A 13,576-nucleotide genomic window follows, 5' to 3' on the forward strand; every position below is an offset into this window, starting at 1 on the left:
TTCAAAAAAAAAAAAAAAATAAATAAAAAAAAAAAAAAAAAAAAAAAAAAAAAAAAAAAAAAAAAAGGGGAAAATTTTTTTTTTTTTTTTTTTTTTTTTTTTTTTTTTTTTTTAGTACGTGGTCAATAAAATAGATTGACATAATTGATTTTTTAGTAGTATCCGAACCTGTTATAAAATACATGATACCAAGAAATAATAATAAATATATGCATGTTGGCATGTTGCATGCACCATGTATGCATATGAGCGATGTATCATGTATGTATAGGTGTGTGTATGTATTATATGGAAAAGATGATTGATGAGTACCAATAGTGAAGGAGCCGAACATCTTGGCCAAGGCATCAGACAGCTCTTGGTAACTCTTGTACATGCCTAGGTCCACTTTCCTAAGGTAGGGTGCACCATCCATGCTAACCTTAACCAACACTGCCGCCTTGTCGCCGCCGTCTTCTCCGCCGCTCTTTTGGTGGTTGTTAGCGGCCAGGATGTTCTTCCGGTAAGACCGGACTGGTGGCCAACCTACAACCTGTGCCCTGATGGATTCCCATCCAACAACAAAAACTCATTAATCTCACAGATAAGATAACCAGTAATAGAAAAAACTCTGTCTAATAATAAGTTGGATCTAAAAAGTGTTGATAAGAATCAAACTCACGACGTTTAAGTACGAAAGTCATGCTCTACGTACCCACTTAACCACTTCTTTCGGGCCGAACTATGCCTATTTTTTTTTTATATATTGCTAAAGGTACTGTAATCAATACAATAGTTTTCTTTTTTGGACCAAACCCAACATATACATAAATGTTATCCTTCTATACTTAATTTGCATATAGAAAAACTTGAACCCAACATTTTATCTTGGGTGAAATGTTCCCTTTCACCAAAAATAAATCGTAACACACTTAAAAATAGTAAAAAATTAAATATTCATTTTAAAAAATTAAAAATATATTTAGTGCTTAATTTGTTATATAATGTAAGCCCTATGCTGCCTATGCTGTTTATCATAAAGTTAGAGAGAAATTTTAAGGTGTCCTCCACCAATATCAGTGCCTATTTATATAAGTGTAACCCTCTATGATATTTAAATTATATAAGATATGTCCACAATATCTAATGTATGTAACAAGCTAGGACATATCATATATATAATCATACTTGATATGCACAAAAGATACTCATACTAATGAACATCGAAACAATTTCCCCAAAATTATATACCTTGTAAATATCAACTATAACTAAGGAAGCCTTGATAACCAATAGGTTAGCAAGTAGCTAGGAAACAGGAAGTTTTGTATGAGAATGTTTCTGTAGGAAAAATGCCTAATATTTTTTTAGGTAAAATATAATACTTTTCTCTGCATTCATAAAGAGTACTATGTATTATATTTTAATTAAAAAACATTACATATCTTTATGGTGAAACAGTTTCACGTGAGATTTGAGTTGAATCTATGTTACCTTACCTCGAAAAAAAAATATGTATAACATAACTTACCATCAAACTATACTCAAAATAGGGAGGAATATATATACTTATATTATTAGAGATAGATACAAGTTGAGTAGCAAAGAAATGTAGAAATTAATCTTACTTGGCTGGAGGCTTGATGACAGCATCATTATCATTATCCTTATTGTTGGCCTTATCAGAAGCATGGATCTGTGAATCCTTAGACGAAAGCTTGAGCTTCAAATCCACATGATGCCTGGTTTCTTCAAACCCTCTTTTTCCCTTTCCGGCCGTCGCCGCCGCCGTGGCACCGCCATGCTGATCTGCGGCGGCTTCTTTAGCTCCGCCGCCGCCACCCGGCAACCCTAAGCTCAGCTCCAACTTGCTTTCTTCTCCGACCAACGCCATTTTCTTGGTTTCTGAGGTTTTACAGATGAGATGAGAGTATAAATTAAATTGTGAATAAGTAGCAACGCGAAAGTTATGAGCAATGGAGAATAAAATTTGAGCAATAATAATGGATGTATATGGAAAGACGTATTAGAAAGGGGAGAAGGGCGTGTTTGTCTGTATGGGGTATTAATACCCCCATGGGTCACCTTTGTCCATTTTATTATTTTAATAATAATAATAATAATAATAATAATAAAGGGATAAGGGTTAATTAAGTAAGGCGTTGAAGTATACACGAAATTGTAATTAGACTATTCAATTTAAAAAATTATAATAAGATATTGAACAACACAAAAAAGATGATGCCAAGCACCTTGGGCTCAGATGATATGTAGTGACTTTCAGGTGCGGTCAGTAGATACCCCCTTTGTTTCAGGCATCCGAAGACAAAGAGACCTCTTTTCGTCTTCATCTGGTAACTGCAACATTAGTAGATACGAGGTCGCGTTTTTTTGGTTTTTGCGATTTTTAGGGACTTGGTTGTAGGTTTTTTTTTTAATATATTTTATTTTTAAGTTGGATAACCCAAATGTAATTTTGTGTGTAGTTCAATGATCTATTTGGCCCTTATTGGTAAAAAAGTATTCTTCAACACCGAATTATTATAAAAAAAAATGTTACTCTTGAGCACAATTAAATTGATTGACTGATCTAAAGTAGTGTTTATAGCTTCATTGCCCCAACTCCTAATACCAAGAAACTCGGTATGAATTTGTTTTTTTGCAAGCACTAGCGTACACACATTTTTAGAAAACTTAATTGATACCATTGAAACACATTTTGCCATTTACTTTTCTATCAAAATTCTAGCAAAAAAAGGTAGGTAAAATCCCTCGAATTTGAAGGGCAAACCTTTAGAGAATCTGGTGTCGTTTGCTTGAATCCTATTTAGGGCAACGATATAATGAATTTGTAACATTGTGAGCACATTTATACAAAAACTTTGAAGAATATAATATAATTTAGTGTTATTGAGATAGATGTTACGATTTACTCTTCCACTAAATTGTAGGACATATATATAAGGGCACTTGAGGGTCGTTGAGTTTACGATGCAAAACTTTAAGAAAAATGTTAGAATTGAGATAAAAGTTATTCCGTATTAAACAAGTGCCCTTTTAGCCATATAGTACAGTACTAGAAGACATTGTCTTTGTTTACTTTAATGATGTACCATCCATATATGATCGATCATTAATTATATTGTACTAGGTTTGTTGTTGTATATATGATTAGAAAACCAGGCAGCCATGAATACAATGTAGAATAGAATGTGAATTTTTCAAGTACTTTAAGAATAATGTTAGGTTTTATACAAACAACTGCACTGGAAGATGTTGTGTTGCAAGATTGACACCAAGAGGGTGCAATTATGGTCCATTTATTCGGTCACTCATTTCGGGACTGAATGTGAAGTGAAGGATTTTTTAGATGATGACTAGAGTTGTCAATGCGGGTTGGTGTGCGTTGCGGGTGACGCGGAGATTCGAACCCATAACCTTTTGCATGGCTCTGATACCAAATTAAAGCATGTGCTCCATCTCAACTAAAAGCCTAAGCTAATAGTTGGACTGCACATATTATATTTTATGCTCACAGGGCTTGCCAAAACCCGTCAAAACTCGCCCTTGTGGTGGGGCGAGCTAAAAAGCCAGTCAAAATGTGGGTCTAAAGGGGGCCAGCCCGTCCCGCCCCATCCACTCTCCTTAGGCCTGCGGGGCGGGACGGGCTAGCCCGATAGGCTAAGTCTATTTTGGCGGATCTAGTGACGACTGACGAGCTGAGGATGTGTATTAGGTAAACTGTATTTCTATATAATAACTTACATACTACACATGAGGGGTAAATCACACTAGAAAGATCATGTACGTGTAACGGGTTCAATCAAGAGAATATTGGTAATAATTAAACTTGTTATTTTCTAATACGAAAATTATGTTCTATACATTTATTCGCTATTTTTTAGGATTTTTAAAGTGAAGGATTTTGAAGGATGTGAGTAGGTCAACGAGTGTAATAAGAAGAGATGTGATGATGTGGAGTAGATTGTTTTAATTATGGGAGTGGTTATTCCAAAGCTTCACTTTCTAGGATTGTGATCCGATCTGGGATTATTGCTTCTATTTTTATCAACCTTACTACGTACTACACTCTTTTTCTTAAAAGACAATATTGTCTCTTTCACACTGCTAACAAGAAGATGCATGGATCGATCCACTACTCGTACACCATTCAACTATCATATTGTTTTTAATCAATTTTCACTACTTTGAGAATCCACAAAAAATACTCACTGCTATTTCTAATTACTAATGGGACAATTGTTATAATTTAACATGGATCATATGCATTGTAAACGCTGATACAAAAATTATGTACCTTCAATTAATTAACACATTATGTACTTACAATTAATAATTTCTGTACATATAATTGCTGACATGTAATAATATGATAGCTACAAGTACAAAAACTGTCAACTACAGATACAGGATGTGTCAATTACAGTCTGAAAATTATTTTTAGATTATGATTTACAATGCAAGGTAGACCCTGGTCCATGATTAACATAATTAAGTGATGAACAACATCAACTATCAACAAAAGTCTGAAAATTTACAATGCCAAAAATGTACCGTGTTTACTAATATATAGAGTAAATAATAAGAAGAATAAGTAATATTTTTGTAAATAAAAGCATACTGAAATAGTAACTCCTAAGTCCTATCTACCTACTTTCTAATATTGACTTCAAAAGCTAAATTGTTATTATTATTTGGATAAAATCGTATGTAATATATTACAATAGATTAAAATAGGGACACGAGTCAAATAAGAAATTCAATTTTTATGAAAAATGTAATTAAATCATCAAATTTTAAAAATCTCTAAATTAAATAAGCTATTGAATTTTAAAAAATGATACAATTAAAAAATAGGGACATGCCTACTGTTATTGTTGTTGTTATTATTATTATTAAAGTAATAGAACTTTCGCTCAATTTGATACTTAAAAGGAGGATGCATGATAGGACAATAGCATTTTATATTTCCCATGGCTACCATGCCAGCTTCATCTTGACTACCATGGTAGTTAGAAACTATGGAATTAGAGAGAGAGAGAGAGAGTCGAGGGGTAGAGTAACGTTATTTGTCAAGACAAACATTTATAAAAACTTCATAGTTGCCATGGTGGCTTCACCTTAACTGCCATGTTAGCGACAATTAACATAGAATTAAAATAAAATGGGGAAGAAGCTATAATGAAGAAATTTGGATGAATTAGGTTAATAATAATAATAATAATAATAATAGTTGACATCCAAATTAGCAATAAATAGATGAGTCGTAGTTCAAAAATCTGGTGTGACATACTAGTCAACTGTAACCTATTGTTAGCTTGCTATATACCGGAGGTAAAATGAGTTTAATTGCATCATTTTCTAATTAATGACTTGATTGTATTTTTCATAAAAGTTGAATGACTCATTTAACCATTATCCCATTAAAATGTATCAACATTTTTTCAAGTACTACACAACACTAATTAACTAATACATGCCTAGGTGCTAGGCGCCCCTCGGCCGCCCGAGAAGTGCTTGGCAATTTTTTCAACAATGGGTATACCATAATAGCTAAGGTTGTCATTGGTATTATCAACATGTACAATCAGGTATACTATACAAGGTTAGCACCAGTACTATCACACTGTATAATCAGGTATACCATACAAGATTGCCACCAGTACTATCAACACTGTATAATAACGTATGCTATACAACCTAAGGTTACTGTAAATACTATCAACACTGTACAATCAATCAAGTATATTATACAAACTAAAAATACCGTCGATACTATCGACAAATTTGTTAAAAAATCCAGATATTTATATATATAAATCACTTTTTTTTTCTTTTTAATTTGGGAGTATAATATAGTATGATGTATTGTATGGCATGATGGATGAAAAGGTTTAACATTATATTAGAGATGCATTGAATTAGCATGACAAACATATATGACTAAAACCCTAATAATGTAGTTGGGTTAAGGGGCCAGGGAAGGGGATAAGGCATGTGCTGAGATTCATTGAGAGGGAAAGAAGGTTTTGTATGAGTGCATCATTGCATGTGAACCTGTTGGCGCTTTGTCACCCTATACTCAAACCCCGCCCTATTCCATGTGCGCCGCTCCACTGCATCATATCTCACTTACCAAATTATATATGCCCCTCCCAGTCAAAATATAAACTAATCTAAATTACTATTTCATTCTTTATATCTATCTAACAAAAAAATAAAGATAAATAGTTATTACACCGACACTATTGTATATGGTACAACATTGTAAGGTTTCTTTTATTTCTTTTGGGTGCAAATCACGAGGTGTTTTTAGTCTTTCTCCGTCCGTCTTACGGTTAGGGTCCACCCAACTAATCCTCAGCTCGCTTGCTCCAAGAGGTATGGGAGCTTTTGGGTGCAAATCATGAGGTGTTCTGGGTATTTTTTCGTCCGTCTTAAGGTCCGGATCCACCCAACTAATCCTCTCTCGCTCCGAGAGGCACGGGGAGTTAGCCCAGAGATAATCGTCAATTGTTGGAATCGCACCCGCAATCAAATCTTTACACAAGCAATCAGATTAGTCGATCAAAAGATAATAGGGAGATAGTCATTACTCCATAATAGGTACAGTTATCTTTAACCAAAGGTCAATGGTTCGATCATTGACTTTGGGTAAGAAACAGCATTAAATCTCCAGGTCACATGTCTCACCCAATAGAGGTACATACAATCCAGTGTGGAAATTAGTCACTGTGTCCGACCGTAAAAACTCTGGGCTACACTTGAAAAAAATAATAAATACAGTTGCCAAATAAATAAAACATATATGATTCTTGTACTTAAAAGGTCAGGAGTTTAATTCTTTCTAACACTCTATCCTGATTAAGTTTGGATAATGAAGACAAATTTCTCTTACTTACCTAGAAAAAATGGGGAGACGATAGTCGGAGATTGTGAGATTTAATTTACGTACACAGGTACATACAGACATATGTAGTTTAAGGATCTTTCATTTTACAAAATCTTCAAGGACCGAGCCAGGAATCATGATGGGCCAATCATCATTGATCACAATAATATATTCATGTTTCTGTTCTATGTATCTCTCCACTCGTTTGTTTTGAATTGGGCGGTGGTTTAAATAAATAAATTTATAATTCAATTACTCCAGATTGTTATACCAGGAATCAGAATTCATATTGTATTGTAAACCTTGATACAAAAGTGTTGTAGTACCTCTTATGCAAGCACAAAGAGCCCCACCCCTCACTTACTGTAATTTTTTTGAGTACTACTGGCTCTATTACAATGTAGTATTGCTTCTACTAAGGCTCGAATTCACTCCCTCACTCCCATCATCCATGTGAGAGTGTTAAACGGGACACCGGATGCCACTTAACCACAAGGACTTTGGCAATTAAGTTGTTTATGCAGGAAAGACTTGTTTAACTTTGTATACATTGAATCTAAATTTTATAGATGAAAAATTACACAAAGTTAGACCATGCAACATATAATACTCACAAAGATATGGAAACCAAGACTCCAAGGGATCAACATGTGGTTATCATAGCTTAAATTTTGATTCTCTTTTACCAACAACTTGTTCCGACAAACAATTTGAAGAAAAAATTGTACAAACAATATCTCTATTAGATTACTACTATGAGATTAATCCGAATTCAACCATAGTCGATGAGGTGATGGACTCGTGCATATAAAATTTGACTTGTACATATTCAAAAGAAGCTCTGGCCCTTCACCTGTGTCTGATACCAGTTGTTAAGATCAATGGTTTACCACTACGCCAAACATTATAGCTCATAGAGAAGACACGACTTTATTTCCTTATTAATTGCCATCACATTTTCGAGAGGCAAGGTGTTAGACTTAATCCTTAGTCATTAATCGTTGGATTTAACCCTTCACAACTTTACCTGCCTCCACCCAATACATAGTATAAACATACAAAAATTGATCTTTACATTAACGGCTTATTTATTAACTGTCTCAAGTTATAGCTTACCATAATCAAATCTAATATCGTGGGAGAACTGCTTACTAACCTTCTCAGTTTGAGCTGGTCACTTATGGACAACGTAAACTGGTTAACATATTTTTTACCGGTTAGGGTCAATAAGACAGATCTAACCCAAAACACATATTTAAGTACTAGCGGTTAACTTTCTAGTATATAAAAGATATGTTATGGTCAAGCGACATAGTTGTGACTCTCTCACCTGAGAGGTTACAGGTTTGCTCCTTAGTGGGGGCATTGACTATATGAACAGATACTACCTTTGTAATAGAGTCAATAGTATTCAAAAAATACTTACAAATTATTACTAGCTAGGTAACATCTATATATGTTTTCGCATAGATTAAGAATGCAAAGAAGATGCATGTCTAGACAACATCGTAAATGATGTACAGAAAAGTACTGTGAATCATGCATGATTGTGGCTAAGGTTTTGAAGTTTTGATGAGGGTTGAGATGGATGGGACTGACAGGGACAGGAACAACCAAGCCAACCTAGTAACTATTGGGCTACCAACCGGGAACATGGGCTTGTGGTCGTGGGCCACGGCCTGCCAGAAAACAGTCCGGACATTGATGGGAAAGGCCGGGCCCATACGGACAAAGTCCAAGCCTAATTCCACGTGTGGCAAGGCCCACATCTCGCCATCCGCATTTATTACGTTACACGTGTGTGTTCCCATCTCCTAACTCACTTCAATTTCAACTCCATCCTTCCATCTTTAGCTCATTTCATTTGATTCCCCCTCAAACACTCACATGATTGAGTTAACATTTTGACTTGATTCTTATAAGATAAAGAATTATGTATGGAAATTTTACCCGTGTTTCGAGATGACACGCTTGGTGTATTTAGGCCTAAGAAGTATTATCAGATGCAGTTAGGGTTGAACCCCTCTATTGATCGAGAAGTGCTAGGGTTGAACCCCTCCATTTGATCTATATGTGTGTGTGTGTTTCGGGATGACACGCTTGGTGTACATAGGCCTGAGAAGTACTATCAGATAGGGTTGAACCCCTTCATTTGATCTAATATGTGTGTGTGTGTTGTGAATATTATCATTAAGTTTTTCTTTACAAGAATGATGATAGTGCTTTTGGACTTGATTTGACTTTGTTGGGTTTGAGAGATTTACACCGACACATAATTCCTTAGGTAGTGGTATTGTTGGTGGTTTAGTAAACGTTAGTTAGACTATACCAAGACTTTTTTGGTGTTATTGTCACTGTTTGAAAACTCTCCTTAGGCTACTCAAAAATAGTCCGGAAACTATGGCTTGTGGACTTTTCTTTTTGAGGTGTCATGATCAATTTCCGACCAACTCAAAAGTAAATAGAGACTTAAAGCACTTTTCAACTTTTCCAACTATTGTTAGTGGTGATGGAAAAATTGTTAGAACTTTCAACCACCCACCTAAGATGGTAAGTATTTCCAGCCAACGTTAATAGATGGTCGATCTAAATCGGCGTTATATATAGCTTATTCTCAACTGGCAAGAATGTTTTTTCTTTTAAAGTTTATTTTAATGTTAATAATAATGTTCATCTGTTGTTGTTTTGGCATATTCAGTTATGTGCTGAGTTGTTTCTTAATGGAATGAAAGCAAGTTCTCCACTACCATTGCTGGAAGATACTCCAAAACAAAATCTGCCCATTACCATTAATAATTCTCTCCCCAGCTCTCCCATATGGTTTGTTTGTACTTCACTCTTAATAATTCCCTCACGTTGTTTCAATGAAATCCTTTGTGGATACCACCCTTTTCACCACTTGTGGCTCCACATGTCCCACTTGACAAGACTCCCAAGTTTTGTGAATAATAAGATTTCTATATGGATAACTATAAAGTATTATAAGCTTATGTATTTCCATCGTAAAAGATTTTTTTTTGCTGAGTAAGTTATTATGGACAACTTAGATTGGTTTACCTTCTTGTGGTCATTCGATGATAAAATTCACCTTCTGGTAGCAGCGGTGCCCTTAACTGTAAGAGACACATTTAAGCCAGTACCATATTGATTTTTCCATACGAGAGGGGGTTCGAACTCTCGACCTCTCTTAAGGGACGAGAGTCCATGACCACTCACGCCAACAAAGCTGGTTAAATTATAAATATTTATTAGACTGAAAAATCACCATTGTTGAAAACTAAATGATATAACCACACTAGGATGGATGTTCTTTGATAGATAGTTTTGTTTTTTGGGGGTGTCCCCTCCCCTAAAAACACAAAATAAGTAGGAAAGCATACAAGAAACTCAAGATTTGATTCAAAAGTGTTACCACTTCAAGTCGATTTAACCAATGTACATGAACATATTTTATCCAATCCCAGTTTGAACCCACAATCATACAACACGATGGAAACACAAATTTGCAGCCTGAGAATCCTAAACCACGAGGAAAATGTCAAGCAGGGGAGGCGGGGAGCTACGTACTCTGATCTCCATGCTACAAATTTTCAGTTTGCTGGCAAAACATATAGATATAGTAACAAGCATACAGAATTGTTACACAAAACATGTAGTTCAGCGTCTTCCAGATGCCACAGATTCGGCAGAGAAGAGGTACTTCACTCGTGAAAGAATAGAATCCTGTGCAGGATCGTAGGGATGGTCCTTTGAAGGAATCTCCAGGATGGCTGGTACCGGCTTGTTATAACCATCAACCAAAAACCTTATCATGTTTGCAACCTGAACATTGAAGTGCGGTGGAAAGGATTATAGCTTAATCTCAAGAACAAATGATTGTAAAACATTAAGGGAGCTGTTAGCCCGTAAACATTCCTAGTGGAGTAGTTGTAGCACAACGATTTGATTTAAAAAAATCCAATGCGTTATACAATTTCCAGATGTATAAAACTTTTCCAGATTGTAATAATGTTCCACAACAGTGTCATTTATCTATGCAACATACAAGAGATAATGGCGAGGAGGAAGCTTAAACTAAGTCAATATAACATTCAGGAAATTAAATAACGCTTACATATTGGCTGATCAACACTATTGCGATGTCCTCTCTTGAAGTGAACTCTTTAAAAGCATCTTCAATCTGTTTCACCGTAGTTTCTAAACCATAACAAGGAAAATAAATTGATTCAAACTTCTTTACGAAAAAAGATATTAAAAAAAATAATATTGGTTTTGGAGGAAGAAATCAGAGAAAACAAAACCAGGCTATGTTTGCTTACTTTTCCACTGATAAAGCTGAAATTTATGAGTGAAAATGAACTAAGTATTCTACATAGTTTGCTAACAATACAGATGGCTTTATTTTGAATTTACAGATATTTGAATTCAAATATGAAAAAGAAAAACAAACTCTTGATAAAGAATCAAACTTCACACTTTTCAACAAAATGGTGAGGCACCTTTGATGCTGGGTTACAACAAGAAATTATAGTCCATTGGTAACCAACATAGTGATTAATCATGCTCAAGGAACTGAAAGATAGGAATTCAAGGCCAAAAACATACTTGAATCCACAATAAGGTAGTTTGTTTTTCTCCTCAAGTCCACGTTGCCAACTCCAGCCATTAAAAATCCAGTGATCGTATCCTACATTTGCATATTGTAAGAAATCTCAAGAGAGGCAACTAATACAGCAACCACACCTCAGTTAAACCGTGAAACTTAGTACACACATCTCTTTTGTCCATCCATAAATTATATGCAACCAAACACTTGTCAATCTGTGTTCATGTGACAACTAAATTCCCATGGCACTTCAACAGAGAATCACAAAAGAACTGGTGGTACTTAGACATTCTACAGAACACACTCCAACAACTTCCATCCTTAATTGATTTCATGTATTTTGCAGGAAAACAATTGATTGACCTTTCTGATTAAGTATGAACTGAATACTAGCAGGCAATTTACCAAAATACAATTTAAGTATGAAAACATACAGGAAAATCATGATTTGATTCTAAAGTGTTGCAAGTCAAGCCACAGATTAAACCCCTAAACACAAAATTTGCACAAAGCAATACAAAACTGGCATTTATCGTAGAGTAAATCAATTAAAGTTAGCATCGTTTACCTCATCACCAATCATAGCAATGAGTGCCGAGTTGCTGGTGCGGATCTGAGGTCGGTTTGCCATCCTAAACAAATTTGCTTATGCAGCTGCAAAAATCGATCAAACAAAATTGAAAATTTCGAAACGTTTAAGCTAGCTTCTGCTAGTCAGACAACACAATTGATCGGATCGCGCTTCTTTTATATGACAAATGAATATGAATCTAAAGAGCATGATTTGGGGCAAAAAGGAAAGGAAAAAAAACCTGAAAATTCACCGTTAACAGACACCTTGTTCCTGGTGGTGTTTGGACCTCAATTGGTGTAAATCAGTTCAGTAAATCCAACGAAAACTCTGTGAAATTGGAGAAAGACGAATCGCTAAATGGGCTAGGCCGGGCTACTAGTGATGGTCCGATCATGGTGATTACCTTTTTCTATGACTCGTTGGGCCTAACATCAAATTTTTACAGGAAGTATTGCCCAGTTGTTATGCCATGGACATGGATCAAAACGGCAAACGGCAAACGACAACTTCAAATTGACGTTGTTTGAATTTAAAAAAGAAAAATTACTTTCTTGTTTATTTTTAAAATTCGTTCTTTTATATTTATAATTTTTGAACTCTATATTTACAATGTTAGATCTCAATATACAAAATTACATAATTCAATATTCACATATTGACGTTTATGTTTTCCGTCTTATATATTTTGAAAATAAACTTACTTTTTAAATCAACTCGAGAATATTATTAGAAAATACAATCATACTCTTATAAAGATACAACTTCCATAATAATATAGATACAAATGCATGCCAATTAGAAGAAGTATTAAACATAAAGAAGTTATACCATACATTTTCAGTCGGAGAGGAAGATTGGGGTCGCGTTTAGGTGCACACAAGTTGCACGCTATGTTATACAATTTAATTAAAAAAAGAAAAAGAAAAAGAATTTTGTTAACTTTTGCATGAACAAAAAATCAATGTTTTTAGATGTGGATGACCAATTTGGACTAAAATTTTGATTTTCCTTTCGAAATGGGCATCTATAAAATCTATAGATCTAAAGAAATTCTTAAATAAAAAAAAATCAACAAAAAAAATAAAATAAAAATGAAAATCACCACAAACATATATATCCTAATAACAAATAAAAAATTGAGATCATGTAATTAAAATTAAAGTTGTGAAATGGAAAAAATGAATCACCTAGATGGTGCCAAGGACCTTGTGGTCTAATGGCATCAAATTCTTCCCTTTATACAGGAGGTGGTGGGTTCGAGCCTCAGTGGAGTCAATACCGACACCTTTGCTTCAATAGGTTGGTAGCATCAGAAGTTTGAAGATTTTTTTTTTTAATTACAAAATTTTAAGCACCTAAATGATATATCATCATCATAACATAAATAAATATATAAGAAGAGAATATAGATTTAAATCATTAGCCGTAATATTCTAATACGCACTCATCTTGCACTGAATTGAGGTGATGGTAAGTGGTAGCATCAGAAGTTTGAAGATTTTTT

The 13,576-nt window shown here is 34.6% G+C and overlaps 2 protein-coding genes across 3 annotated transcripts in view; both read right to left on the reverse strand.

Moving 5' to 3' along the window:
- LOC116004547 (auxin-responsive protein IAA16-like) overlaps positions 1-2,016 on the reverse strand; it is a 7,191-nt gene extending 5,175 nt beyond the window's left edge. For both annotated transcript variants that reach the window (XR_004094817.1, XM_031244643.1), the window contains exons 1-2: positions 1,608-2,016; positions 313-539 (exon numbers count right to left, since the gene is read on the reverse strand). Coding sequence is in view for 1 of the 2 variants with exons in the window: in XM_031244643.1 (XP_031100503.1) it covers positions 313-539; positions 1,608-1,873 (493 nt within the window). In the remaining variant the exon portion in view is untranslated. The remainder of the gene's footprint in view (positions 1-312; positions 540-1,607) is intronic.
- An 8,253-nt stretch (positions 2,017-10,269) lies between these two features.
- Positions 10,270-12,450, reverse strand: LOC116003825 (V-type proton ATPase subunit F). Its single transcript, XM_031243764.1, has 5 exons — positions 12,311-12,450; positions 12,067-12,152; positions 11,498-11,579; positions 11,007-11,089; positions 10,270-10,714 (listed from the first exon to the last, which is right to left on the reverse strand). The coding sequence occupies exons 2-5, from the start codon at positions 12,127-12,129 to the stop codon at positions 10,550-10,552; spliced, it is 393 nt and encodes a 130-aa protein (XP_031099624.1). The 5' UTR covers positions 12,130-12,152; positions 12,311-12,450; the 3' UTR covers positions 10,270-10,549.
- Between the last annotated feature and the right edge of the window lie 1,126 nt (positions 12,451-13,576).

The sequence above is a fragment of the Ipomoea triloba genome, chromosome 14 (genome assembly GCF_003576645.1).
Source record: "Ipomoea triloba cultivar NCNSP0323 chromosome 14, ASM357664v1".
Classification (NCBI taxonomy): Eukaryota; Viridiplantae; Streptophyta; class Magnoliopsida; order Solanales; family Convolvulaceae; genus Ipomoea; species Ipomoea triloba.